The 14,294-nt window shown below is 45.9% G+C and overlaps 1 protein-coding gene across 2 annotated transcripts in view; it reads left to right on the forward strand.

The window, feature by feature from the left end:
• The first annotated feature begins 1,616 nt into the window (after nt 1-1,616).
• Nucleotides 1,617-14,294, forward strand: part of NIBAN2 (niban apoptosis regulator 2) — a 94,423-nt gene continuing 81,745 nt past the window's right edge. For both annotated transcript variants that reach the window (XR_014521579.1, XM_083485828.1), the window contains exon 1: nt 1,617-1,986. Coding sequence is in view for 1 of the 2 variants with exons in the window: in XM_083485828.1 (XP_083341954.1) it covers nt 1,932-1,986 (55 nt within the window). In the remaining variant the exon portion in view is untranslated. The remainder of the gene's footprint in view (nt 1,987-14,294) is intronic.

Consider the following 14,294-nt stretch of genomic DNA (forward strand, 5'->3'; position numbering starts at 1 on the left):
ACCCAATCTTTTGCCAGGTTACATATCCGGATGTTTGCTGTAGAAAAACCACGTGTGGTATCCACCTAAGTTCTACTGAAATCAACAGACCCACCAGTTTCATTGGGTCTACTCTGAGTAGGGCTAACATTGGCTACAGCCTTGAGGCTGCAACTCTAGGCATGCTTTCCAGAGTGAGTCACATTCAGCTAAGTAGGATGTGCTTCTGTTAAGCAACAATCCTATGCGTGCTTACTTGGGAGTCCCATCAATCTCAGGGGAACATACTTGCAAGTAGACATGCCTAGGATCAGGTGGGGAAGCGTAAAGGTAAAGGGACCCCTGACCATTAGGTCCAATCATGCCCGACTCTGGGGTTGCAGCGCTCATCTCACTTTATTGGCCGAGGGAGCCGACGTACAACTCCCGGGTCATGTGGCCAGCATGACTAAGCCGCTTCTGGCGAACCAGAGCAGTGCACGGAACGCCGTTTACCTTCCCGCTGGAGCAGTACCTATTTATCTACTTGCACTTGACATGCTTTCAAACTGCTAGGTTGGCAGGAGCAGGGACTGAGCAACGGGAGCTCACTCCGTCGCAGGGATTCGAACCGCCAACCTTCTGATCAGCAAGTCCTAGGTTCTGTGGTTTAACCCACAGCACCACACTGGAAGTAAATGCTACTGCCCTCAAAGAGACTTTCTTCTGAGTGAACATGCTCTTTTAAAGCTGTTCAAGTCGATGGCCATGGCAGCCTCTTGTGGAAGTGAGTTCCCACTGTGTAAAATGCTTTCTTTCATCGGTCCTCAATCTCCCAATGTTGTTTCACTGGATGTCCACAAGTTCTAGTGTTAGACAGCAGAAAGAGGTCTCCCTATCAACTTTCTCTGCACTGTGCATAATTTTATTATACAACCCTATCATGCCCCATCTTGCTCTCCTTTTTCTCTAAACTAAAAAGCCCCAAACACAATAACCTTTCCTTATAGGGAACATAGTAAGTTTGTCTTACTGGCCATAACTTTGATCTATCCAGCTCAATACTGCCAACACTGACTGGCAACAGCTGTCCAGTTTTAAGCAACCTCTAAAAGGATCATGCAGTGAGTTGAACTAATTATATAACTAAAAATTAAATACAGTATTAATAATACTAAACAGTGGCAGAGTGCAGGTAGTTTTAAAATCAAATTTAATTGCTGATACAGTAAGACTGCAGCCAACACACATTTAACTTGTGCACATTCAGCTTTATGTGCTTGGCAAAAAAAGTTGTTAAAAATTAAAACGGGAGGGCAGAATGGGGGCTGACGTCGGGGGGGGGGGCTCTTTCGCAATCCCACTCGCCATTTCGCCCGATGTGCTTTGACTGTACTGTATGCAATTTTGGTTTAATAAATTTGCACAGTGCCGTTCGTCCGATAGCCACACTGCGGTTTAAGAATAGTGGCGGAATTAAATAGTGGCTGTGGCACAGTGCAGAAAGTTTTTAAATAAAAGTTAAATAATAATAATAGGAGTGGCACACCGGAAACAGCTTTTAAATTTTATTTATTTTTATTAAACAAAAAAAGAGAAATCAAGACAACCACACCTCTTACACGCACGCACGTACAATTCTTTCTTCTCTCGCCGCCGGCCTGTCTGCAAGGGAGCGCAAGAAATAATAAGCAAGAGGCGGAGAAGAAAGGGGGCGGTGTTGAAGGCAAAAGGCGTGTCCCGGGGAAGGGAGAGCCTGGGAGTTGTAGGCGAGTTGGGCGCGAGGCAAGGCCAGCTGGGACCAAACCGCGTCCGCCTATTCCTCGCTTGCTCATGGAGTGGGTTTCCTGGCGGGGCACGTCTTCGTTTTCCTCTCCTCGTCGCCTTTAGCTGGGGCTTGGCTTTTCTCCAACCGCTGCTGCTTCCTTATCCTCTTCGTCCTCTCCTTGCGTCTCGATCTCTCCTTCTCCGCCATGGGGGACGTGATCTCGGCACACCTGGACGACAGCAGGCGGCAGTTCATCGCAGGTGAGGCGTCTTGGTTCTCGGCGCTGGCCGGCCGAGCATGTTGTCGGCTGCAAAACAACAACCCCAGGAAGTCTGAATTGCTTATTATTATTATTACTTTCTTGTCGCATCCAGTGCTAGACCTCCTCCGAGTAGACATATTGGCACGGCTATGGGAACCGTGCCTCTCGTTTTTCACTGGATTCACTCAGAGTAAGGCTAAACTTGGATACATCCGCCGTGTAGCTTGGCGATGGGGAGGGGGAATAAAACCCCCAAAACGAAGGATCAGCTCCAGCCGAGTTCTCCTCAGACTCATAGGAGCCAACTCCTAGGGGCCGAGGGGTCTTTGACTTCCCCAGTAAAATATATGAGTCCCCACTAAAGTTGATGGGCATTGCTATTCAAATTTTGTGTCTGTGCACCGTATCATGTGATCGATTATGCGGGGTTGAGCTTACCTGCCCCCCATTTTATTCAAGTTGGCAGGCACCCCTGCTCAGAGTAGACCCCGTTGAAGTGAATGTGCCTGAATTAGTCGTTTTCTTTATTTCAGCGGGTCTGTTCTGACCGCGACTAACCTTGGACGCAACACAGTTTGAGGGTTGTCACTGATGCTCCCCTTACTCGAAGTAGACCCCCTTGAAATTGGTGGGCATGGCTAACTTAGGTTCATTTATTTCACTGGGTCTATTCCGAGGAGAACTTGGTTGGATACAACTTCGAGTCATTCCCTCCCCCCATGCATTTTTAGGCGTGGTGGGGGCTGATTTTGCTTTTTGTGCAGGGGAGACTGCCTCCCCATGGAAATAACAGTAAGCTAGATTAACTGAGTATTTCACATCATTCTGGCTACTGCAAAGTATGATATAATGTGAATTCTACTTGAGATTTTTTTAGGGGGAGGTGTTAACCGTCTAGCTGGAAAAAAAAAGTTTTCGGCGGGGGAGGGGTTGTGGGGAACCAGTTGATCTTGGTATTATTTTAAATGTCTTTTTGCAGGGGGAGGGGCTACCTACCTATGCAAATGATTGTACTAGTATACTGAATATTGCACGCTATTCTGGTTCGATATAAGGTGACATTACGAGAGATGTTTTTGGAGTGTGTGTGTGTGTGTTAGAAATCTGAGGGACGTAAGACGTGGGGAAACTCCTGGCTGAATTTTTTTCAGGCTCCGTACTATCGGAGTCTGATTCCCCCCCTCCCAAGACACACACCCCATTTCTTTTTCCCCCTTCTCCACGTTGCAAGTCCTTTGCTTCAATCTCTCCGTCTCCCTTCCCCGCTCTGCCTTTGGAGCGGGGTGAGAGGAGGTACCGCCTCTTTTTAAGAAGCAAGTCTGTGCAAAGGCTTGTTTGGTTTACCTAATCTGATGAAGGGGAGAGTTTAAGGAGGATGGTTGGGGGGGTTGCCGAAGAAGCTATAGAGGGTGAATTGTCCTTCCTTTCCTCAGTCAAGGAAGAAGCTGGCACTCAGCTCCTAAAGACCAACTTACTTCTTCAATTGAGAATATTTATACAGTGATGTTACAAGTATTTATAAAGAGATTTTTGATAAAACCAAATAGGTCTCTGTCCCATGGAGCCTACAGATAGTGGGGAAAAGTATGAATATTAAATTTGGATGGGAGTAGATGGGACGCAGGTGGCGCTATGGGTTAAACCACAGAGCCTAGGGCTTGCCGATCAGAAGGTTGGCAGTTCGAATACCCGCGACGGGGTGAGCTCCCGTTGCTCGGTCCCAGCTCCTGCCAACCTAGCAGTTCAAAAGCATATCAAGTGCAAGTAGATAAATAGGTACCACTCCGGCGGGAAGGTAAACGGCGTTTTCGTGTGCTGCTCTGGTTTCACCTGAAGCGGCTTAGTCATGCTGGCCACATGACCCGGAAGCTGTATGCCGGCTCCCTTGGCCAATAAAGCGAGATGAGCGCCACAACCCCAGAGTCGGTCATGACTGGACCTAATGGTCAGGGGTCCCTTTACCTTTAAAAGGATGGTGCTGGTGGTGATGATGATATCCTATTCTTTCCTCCAAGGAGTTCTTGGTAAAATATGTGCTATGCGACTGCACACGTTTATTAACCTCATGGCAGCCCTGAAATTTAGTTCAGACTGAGTGACCTAAGAGCTCCAACTTAAGATCCACTGCCAACTATGTCTCCCCTTCCCCCCAGGCAGGAATGTCACCACACATACTTTGCACTTTGGGAACGAGGATTATGGGGATAATTGTTGTGAAAAAAGGTGGTTTTTGAAGAGGGAACCTGAACAGGAAGGGAGAAAGGTGTCGCTTAATGCATGCGACACACTGACACCCCCTCCCCAAGTTTCTTAAGGGCTTTTTGGAGGCGTGAAACAGGTCTAAGTTATTACAAATGGCGTAGCAGGCTGAAATTGAACCGGATGAGCTTTCCCCCCAATGCATTGAAGGTCAAGTGATGGGCAAGGTGCCACCTGATGGATTTCTGCCTCTTGATGGTGCAAAGGGACACAATCTTGAAGTAAGAAGGGGATGCCTTTTCTTTTTAATGTGTTCTTGTGGGGGAATGGGGAATAAAATGTGTGTTTTGGTGCTGTGATTGTAAAATTAGGGAGTGGCAGGACTGAGGAACGGTGCACAGCAGAAGGGTGCGCCTATGCCGCTTGTGTGCACATGGAGCAGAAAGTGGCAATAAACTCAAGAAACTATGTGAATAAAGTGCTACAAACCCCTGAGACAGTTTGCTTGCAAGGTGATTAGGATCACTGCTCGAACCCCCCTGTTTTCAAATTTTATTTGAATCATTTCTTACCCACACTTCAACCAAAACCATGAAAGTTCCTAGAGTGGCTTCAAATATATTCTCCATGAAAAGTCTTGGGTACCCAAAACTTTGCAGCTGGCACTTTAGTCTCTTTCACTTGCCTGCCCCTTGCAACCCACCTTCCTTAAATGCTCAGGGGTCGGTGAAATAAATATGTAACAATCCTTTGAGGACTAGATCATGTGTTCAGCCTGCATTCAGATAGGCTTAATCTTGGACCACGATTAGTTGGGGGACCTCTCCTGAATTATTATGAGTGAGCTCTGGAGACAGATAAAGTAATGACTGATGCTTCCTTGAGCATCTTCAGAAGACCTTTCCCACTTGTCTTTACCCATCTGCCATATCTTTGAAGGCAAAGGATTTCCATTTGAGGAGTAAGGAATAGTTATGGTTCTCAGCGGACTCAGCCTGTAGGCATGCTGGCAGGGGGTTTCTCTTCATCTGATGCATAGGGATCAACAAGTAATGTTTTATTTTCTGGAATTTACTGGTTTATCCCAAATCTCCCCCCCCCAAGAAACTGTGGAAGGCATACATGGAGTGTTGTCTCCCTCCCCACCCCAAAAATTATGCTCCCAGCAACCCTGCAAGGTAGGTCAGATAGAGACTGGCCCATTAAACATTGTGGGAGTCCTGGATTGTGCCTTCTCCGTCTAGACTGTATTGGCACACAGCGTTGCCAGTTTAAATTTACTTTTCGTAGTCTGGCCTGTAGGGCTGCTGGCAAAAGCACTCTCTCCCCCTCTCCCTCTCCTTCCCTCCTCCCACAAGGCATAGGGTAACAGGATGTATGGCTCCTTGTTGGAAAGGCAATTTCCCGCCTGCTTTCCCTCCTGCTACTGCCTTTGGGAGCAGACTGTGTTGCAGTCAGACTTCGTGACAATTGCTCTTTTGCCCTTGGAAGCAAAGGGCCTGATTATAGTCTGGGAAAACTGGGTGGGAGGCTCTGCTAATTGCTGCCTACAGAGGCTTGGTGGTTCCCTAATAAAGGGTGAAGAGGAGAGAGAGGTCAGGAATCAGTCGAGGCACACTCTCTCTCCTGACTCCCCCCCCCCGCCCCCTGCCTGTCCCGGTAACTGACAAGCCAGCAGCCCTCATCTCCCAACCCTACAAATTCTCCCTTTTCACCTCTTGCTTTTCTAAGCTTCACTTCCAGCTTTTAGAGTCGTGCATCAGGGGTGTTTGTGTGTGTGTGTGTGCGATCATCAGGCCCAGTGGTGCTTGTATAACGACTGGTTGTGGGGGGGTGTAGGGTGTCCTTAATGGAAATCTACAACAACATCTCCACACACAAACTGACTCCTTCCCTCAATTATAGCCAAATCATTCTTGCTATCTTTTCTATATACCTGAGCTAAGTCACAGTCTTATTATTATTATTAAAAACGTTTTTACTGGGGACATATCAAAGCAGATAAGTGGGATATTTAAAATTGCTCTACAATAAATAGTAGTAATTGAGGGAGGCGGGGTGGCGCTGTGTGTTAAACCACAGAGCCTAGGACTTGCCGATCAGAGGGTTGGCGGTTCGAATCCCCGCGACAGGGTGAGCTCCTGTTGTTCTGTCCCTGCTCCTGCCAACCTAGCAGTTCAAAAGTACATCAAAGTGCAAATAGATAAAGAGGTACCGCTCCAGCGGGAAGGTAAACGGTGTTTCTGTGCGCTGCTCTGGTTCACCAGAAGTGGCTTAGTCATGCTGGCCACATGACCCAGAAGCTGTACGCCGGCTCTCTCGACCAATAAAGCGAGATGAGCACCGCAACCCCAGAGTCGGCCATGACTGGACCTAATGGTCAGGGGTCCCTTTACCTTTAAATAGTAGTAATACTTTTCAGAGAAAAGAATCTTCTTGCATTTATTTATTTCAGGGCAATGATTTCTATCCCTGATGCAAACTGTGACACGAAGAGGGGATGGATTGAATCTCCATAGCTGCTGTTTGCCTGCCTGTCCCATCCCCCTGAATGCATCTCATTGCTAATTTCATGAGTAACGTTATAATCTAACTTTCTAAAAGAAGTGCAATTCATAAATACAGTCCAACCAGTCATGCTCTCCCCCCCCATAGTACTGTGAAAATTGTAGCTGAAAGATAAGGGAGCTAAGCTCCCTGTTTCCAGCCCCCCACCCATCCAGCTGTGCACACATCGCACATTTAAAGCAGATTACTTCGCCAAAAGAATCCTGGAAACTGGAGTTCACCCCTAAGGCTACAATTCCCAGAACCCTCAACCACGCTACAGTTCCCAAGATTCTTTGAGGGAGGTTATATGTTTTAAATGTGATTTAAACCAATGGCGCAGGCGCACATTGTGATTTGAACACAGATCAGGCCCTTTAAGGCTCCTTGGTTCCCTATGCCATCTTCCACACATGGCTTGTGGCTATTTATTGTACTGATATTTCCAATAAATAATAATACCAGTTGCTGGGAACAAAATACTGCCCTACATGAGTTGTTGGCCTGATCCAATAGGCTCTTCTTATGAATGACATAGAAGCTATAGATAATCGGCTATTGAAAAGCAAAAGGGCTGATCCTATGGCAAGCTGGCGCTTGTGTAGCTTTTTCCATATCTGCCTTACATATTACTGTAGTATATTTTGGAAAGTTCTTTGTTCGCTCTGCATTTGGGCACCTCTTCAGATATCACCATCAAAATTTAGCCCAAATTTGAGGTCAAAAAACAGGTTTTCACTTGTGTTTGGATGACATTTTGAATCAAGATGGTGGACTGACTAGCAGATTTTACCCACTGATTTCAAAAGTGCACAGATTTTTGTTTGTTTATTAGAATTCTCAAGTGGTGCCTTGCGCAAAACTGCTACTATGTTTTATTTTAGAGTATGCTTCGTTCTGTGGTGATGGGGGATTGTGCCAAAGCAAATATCTGCCAACCTAGCAGATGCCAACCTATATTTGATCCTCTGTCATGTGTTTTTACTGTTGTACACCATCCTGGGATCTTTTGATAAAGAGCAGTACATAAATTGAAATAATGATGATGATGATGATGATGATGATGATGATAATGCTATGTTAATCATTTTTAGGGCACAATTTCCAATGTTACAAAAGCGGGAGAAGCATCTTTATCATCTACTTTTAAAACGGGGATTGTGGTGAATGGTTTTTTTTTATAAAATTCAAGTGAAGATGGTGTGTGTGGGTGTGTTTGTGTGTGTGTGTGTGTGTGTGTGTGTGTGTGTGTCTGTATCTGTATCTGTCTTATAGGGAACTTAGCCTTATATCCTGTCAAATTCTGTGACCATCAAACTAAGATGTGCTGCTGATGTGGTATCTTCCAGAGTTTGTTGGACTACAATTCCAGCCAGCCCCAGCCAGCATGGCCAATGGTCAGGGCTGATGTGAATCACAAACAACAATATCTGGAAAACACTGTTTCAGTGACCCATGGTTTAACCTAGTGCTGACGGTTCTGACTGGCAGGTGCTCTCCAGGGTATCAGAGGTTTTCTCCATCGTGTGCCACCTAATACTTTTGTAAGGGGTGATGCTAGGATTGAACTTGGGACCTTCTGCATACAAAGCAGGGGCTCTACCACTGAGCTACAGCCCTTCTCCAACATGGGAAGCTTCCCTATACTGAGTCAGACCTTTGCTCCTTCTATCTCAGTGTTGTCTATGCTCACTGGCTCTCCATGATTTCAGAGAAGGGGCGCTCCTAGCCCTACCTGGAGGTGTCAGGGTTTGAACCTAAGACCTTTTGCAGGGAAAGCAGTTGCTCTGCTGCTCAGTTGTGCGCTTTCCGCAAATGACTCCGGAGTGCCTAGGAATTTCCGACCCCAATCTGCTGGAAACGTCATGTTTCTGAAGTCCTGGCTGACATATCTCTGAGCATGTTTAAAGCAGTTATCTGCACGGCACTGAAGTCTAGGCCACCTGTGGCAGGAACAGTCGTCTTCATTAAGTATTTCATCTGCTGAGCACCTGATCTGCTGCAGCTGAGCCAAGTACCCAGTTGTTGCTCAATGATGACTCGAGCTCCTTTGTGACTGAATGGAATAGATGAGTAGGCCTTTTAGTGGGAAACGGCTGGCTATTCAGTCCTTCCCCCTTGCAGAACTGTGAATCACACTAGGCTTCACTTCTGTGGAAGCTAGACACCTCATAGGACTAACTTTGCTGGTGTTGGTGAACTTTGCATTGTGCATTCACAGCTATTTGTGCCTGTGATGGTATCAGGGGAGTTACATGTAATTGTGCTTTCAATACTGTTTGTACCTGCAAAAACTTTCAGGTACCCACACTTATTCTTTTCTGCTCAACAGCTTCCAGCTGAACTCCTGTAATTTCTCACACCACAAATGTTTCAGGGTGTTGTACTTTTGCCCCATGTTTGTTGCATTGTAGTGTAAGACAGCAATAATACAATAACATTGGGTAGCATCGCAAGACAACTAATAATTAAATTTAGATCCTGCCCTCCTTCTCCTCGCTTCATTTAAAGATTTTCAGAGACTTTGAGACTAAAGATTTCATTTTGTACTTGTTATGGTTTGAAGGAATTCTATAAAGATTGTCTATTGCGTATGTACAAGGTCGTCGTGTTGCCTAGACATTGCTGACGTACTCTTTGCAACACAGGGGTTTGTTTGGTTACTACTTACTTCTTCTCGAAGTGGCAGACATGAAAGTGATAACTTAATAAAAGCATCTTGAAAACAATTCCAATATAGATGCAAGTGGGAAAGATTACTACTTAAAAGACTTCAGTAAGCACCAAAAAGATAAGAGATGGCATAGAATCATAGAACTGTAGAGTTGGAAGGGACCATGAGGGTCATCTAGTCCAACCCCCTGCAATGCAGGAAACTCAGCTAAAGCATCAGATGACCATCCGGCCTCCACTTAAAAACATCTAAGGAAGGAGAGTCCACAACCTACTGAGGGAGTCTGTTTCACTGCTGAACAGCTCTTACTGTCGGAATGCTTTTCCAAATGTTTAGTCGGACTCTCCTTTCTTGCAACTTGAAGCCATTGGTTTGAGTCCTACCCTCCAGAGCAGGAGAAAACAAGCTTGCTCCCTCCTCCATATGACAGCCCTTGAGATATTTGAAGATGAATGTCATATATCCTCTAGTCTCATCTTTTCCAGGCTAAACATACCCAACTCCCTCAACCATTCCTCATAAGACTTGGTGTGCAACCCTTGATCACATTGACTGCCTTCCTCTGCACACGTTCCAGCTTGTCAACATCCTTCTTAAATTGTGGTGCCCATAATTGGACACACTATGCCAGGTGTAGTCTGACAAAGGCAGAATAGAGTGGGACTATTACTTCTCACAACACTTCTGTTCATTTAGCCTAGAATTACACCAGCTTTTTTTTTTGCTTCTTCATCACACTGCTGACTCATGATAAGTGAGTGAGAATTTGATCCCTGGTCTCCCAGGCACTGGTCCGACACTCTAACCACTATGCCACACATAAAATGGGATGTGTGGGGGAGGTTAATTAAAAATCCATCATTAATGCATTAGTGTTGCATCAATTAAATATTGCAGAATGCACCTGCAAACCATTGCGCCCCCCCCATTTGCAGGAACTATAAGACAGGAGTATGGGATGCAGGTGGCACTGTGGGTTAAATCACAGAGCCTAGGGCTTGCCGATCAGAAGGCCGGCGGTTCGAATCCCCGCGACGGGGTGAGCTCCCATTACTCGGTCCCTGCTCCTGCTAACCTAGCAGTTCGAAAGCACGTCAAAGTGCAAATAAATCAATAGGTACTGCTGCAGCAGGAAGGTAAACGACGTTTCCATGTGCTGCTCTGGTTCGCCAGAAGTGGCTTAGTCATGCTGGTCACATGACCCGGAACGCTGGCTCCCTCGGCCAATAAAGCGAGATGAGCGCTGCAACCCCAGAGTCATCCACGACTGGACCTAATGGTCAGGGGTCCCTTTACCTATAAGACAGGAATGGCACACATTGGGCCCTCCAGATGTTGTTGGACTACACTTGCCATTCCTGACCGTTGCTTTCATCCTGATGCTAAATATTGGTTCTAGGCACCTCTCTCTGGGCTAGCAAGGGAGGTGGCTGACATGCCAACCTGTGGATGTTGCAGCTGCACTTGCGCTATGCAAACCTCCCTGACCACACACACCCAGGCTTGGGAGAACTGAGTGCTGCATTCTGTGGTTTCTTTGTTGTTTTTTCATTAGGCCTCATTCCTATCTGATCTTCCTCCTTTGTGCCCAAACTGGCCCTGTTTCTACCCGCCCCCCTGCCCCCCCCCCCCCAGGGAAGGAAGGGAGGGAAAGAAAAATAGGTTGTAAATTCAGGAGAGGATTTGTGGTTCATCATGCTCCTCCCAAGAAGCATGATAAGCTGTCTCTTTGCACTTTAGTTTGTATTTATTTATTTTAAAAAAACGTATTCACCACCATTTATTTATTAAAAAATCAAAGTGGTTTGCGAACAATATGTATAAAATAAAATAAAAGCATAAATATTAAAATTGCATATAACTGGCTAACCATAGCATATTTTTTCTGTCTTACTTGAATTGTCTGCATAAACTGGTTGCAAATAAAATAAAATAAAAATGGCAAATGTTTATGCAATGCTAACGTGTGATTACTTGGCCACAATCTTGACTTTCCTGCAAGGGAACTTGTCATGTTATCTGGATACATTTGCATGTGGAATAGCCCTAGCTCAGGGTTTGCCATGACTCACTCTAGCAGTAATTACATTAAAGTAATTACTGATTTACTAATAATCATTTTTGAAATTGAAATATTGATAGTGTAAAAACAGAAAGTGTAAGAAACCAAAAGATCCGGAACGGATTCTGTTCGACTTCCGAGGTACGACTGTACATCGAGAAGATGTGGCAGGATCCTGACAGTCCTCAGAGTTGACCCACTGAAATCAGTGGACTTAAAGCTAGTTATGTTTATTCATTTAAGTGTGCCTTCTCTAGGTCAGCCTAGCACATAGGCTGGATATAACCCTCTGTCTTTATTTTTTTAAATGAATCGGGGGGGGGGGTTGACTGATTTGATTAGTGTCTACTTTCTCAAATAAAGAATGAGAGACATTCCCTTTATCAAAAGCATAGCATGACAAGTACCCCGCCCTGTTTTCACCAGAGGTCCCACCTTTTCATGTAAGTGTTAGCTAAAGAGCGTATAAAACCAGTGTGTGGAACTTAAAATTTTGTGTCTCTCTGGCAAAGCACAGCATTCTCTCTCCAGCATTTTCTTCTCTCGTCAGTTACTGCTGATATAAAAAGTTGCAGTTCTGATAGTTGTTTATTTATTTTGCCCACTCTGTAAGTAAACTATGGGCACCTGGTCAGACCTTGCCTCATATTTCCTTTAAAAGTCTCCAAAGCAATATATAAAAGGCAGTACATGGCAACATGTTATAACTTCTTCAGTGTGGGCTAAACCATGAAAAGTATGCCATGAAAAGTATCCCTCCAACTGTGGCGAGAAGAAACATGGGAGGTGGGGTGAAAGCTGCAGTTCTGGGGTGGCATTCTGTTGGGGTGGAAATTGACTCTTTACCAGTATTATCAGATCAATTATTTGATGAGGAGGGAGGAGGCACAGCTCAGTGAAGGAAGGAGGCTGCGTGCCTGTGCGCAAGAGCGTGGGATAGCCACACCTGTTGCTGGCATGCCACCTCCAGAGGGTTAGCTGAGGGTTATCCTTAGGGCCAAAAAGGGTTAGTCACCCCTACTCTCGGCCAAACATACTCTGCTCTCGGCTAAACTCTTAATCCCAATGTTATTCTTGGGGGTATGAGAAATGATTACTCCCTCTGAACATATGCACAGTTTGTTTCTTTTCCAGAGAGCAGCCACAGCATATAGCTCAGGTTAAGTGGGAGAGGTTTCTCTGTTAAAATCAAAACAGTTGACTTGCAGGTAGATGTAATCCCCTGGTGTAGTTCTCTTCAGAAATTCCAGCAGGTCAGAGATGTTAACCTGTGGCAAGGAAACCAACCAAATTCCTTCTGGCACCTGAAAGACTGACTGGTTTTAGATACCTAGATAGGCAAATAGACAGATAGGCGCCAGCTCCTAGGAGCCAATGGACTTTTGCCCCCTCCCCTCCTTTTTAGGGGGCCTGGCCCCCTCATGATGTTGCACAATGCTCATGGCATCAGAACATTGTGTTGGGGTCCCTCAATCATCTTGAGAAGATGGTGCCTCTGGATAGATAGAATTTTGTCACGAAGTGGATGAGTGATCTTCAGGTGTAATTGGGAAAAGAGAGGAGGTGATAGTAAACAATGGGCCAAAAAAGCATGCAAGGCAATGCTAGAGGTATAGTTTGTGATGTTTCTGAACAAGGTAGCATGGGGACATAATATACTGCCACATATAAAGGTAAAGGGACCCCTGACCATTAGGTCCAGTCATGGCCGACTCTGGGGTTGCGGTGCTCATCTCGCTTTATTGGCCGAGGGAGCCGGTGTACAGCTTCCGGGTCATGTGGCCAGCATGACTATGCCGCTTCTGGCGAACCAGAACAATGCACGGAAACGCCGTTTACCTTCCCGCCAGAGCAGTACCTATTTATCTACTTGCACTTTGACGTGCTTTCGAACTGCTAGGTTGGCAGGAGCAGGGACCGAGGAACAGGAGCTCACCCCGTCGCGGGGATTCGAACTGCCGTCCTTCTGATCGGCAAGTCCTAGGCTCTGTGGTTTAACCCACAGAGCCACCCGCGCCCCTTATACTGCTATATATTATGTCATACTATTGGTACACCAAGCTCAGTTTTATTAACATTGACTGGGAGTGGCTCTCCCAATTTCAGACATGGTCTCTCTCTTCCATCTGCCCCAGCAGATGCTCTGCCACTGAGCTATACTTCCATCAGTAGCTGTGTCACTGCCAGCCTTCCCAACTTTGCTAGTTGTTCACTTCAACTGTAGTGGAAGAGAGTTTGCTGACCTTCACTGAGCCGCAATTTTCTGCCTAACTAAAGTTAAGCAGTTTGTTTTCCCGTGTGGATATATATTGCCAGGTGAGAATGCTCCATGCATCTCGCAAAGTGGGCTCTGCTCCAAGAAACTTCTGGCCCAATGAGACAGAGTCTTTCAGATGCTTCTGAACTTCTTGCTGAACCACAGTGAGCATGGAACCCAGAGAAAGCTTGGCTACCCATCATCAGTATTGCTCAGCTAGTCACCAAAGTAAGGTTATTTAGACAGTCCTAAATAATGTTATTCCTTACTGGGAGGGTCCTTAGTTCAGTGGCAGAGCACCTGTTCTGCGTGCAGAAGGTCCCAGGTTCAATCACTATATTCCTAGGTTGGGAATGTGGTGGGTTTCCAGTCTGTAATAACATGCCTTGTCTTGTCTTCAGGGACCATTGACTTAGTGCCTTTCTCAGAAGACTGCATTGCCAAAAGTAGGAGCTGCCCAGGTTGGGCAAAGCTGTGGCAACATCTAGAATACTGAGCTCCATTGCATCAGAGTAGCGTGAACACAGATGCTGGCCAGTTTTTGAAACCAGTATGTGACCTGTCAGC

The sequence above is a fragment of the Podarcis liolepis genome (assembly GCF_965112155.1).
Source record: "Podarcis liolepis genome assembly, chromosome: Z".
Lineage (NCBI taxonomy): Eukaryota > Metazoa > Chordata > Lepidosauria > Squamata > Lacertidae > Podarcis > Podarcis liolepis.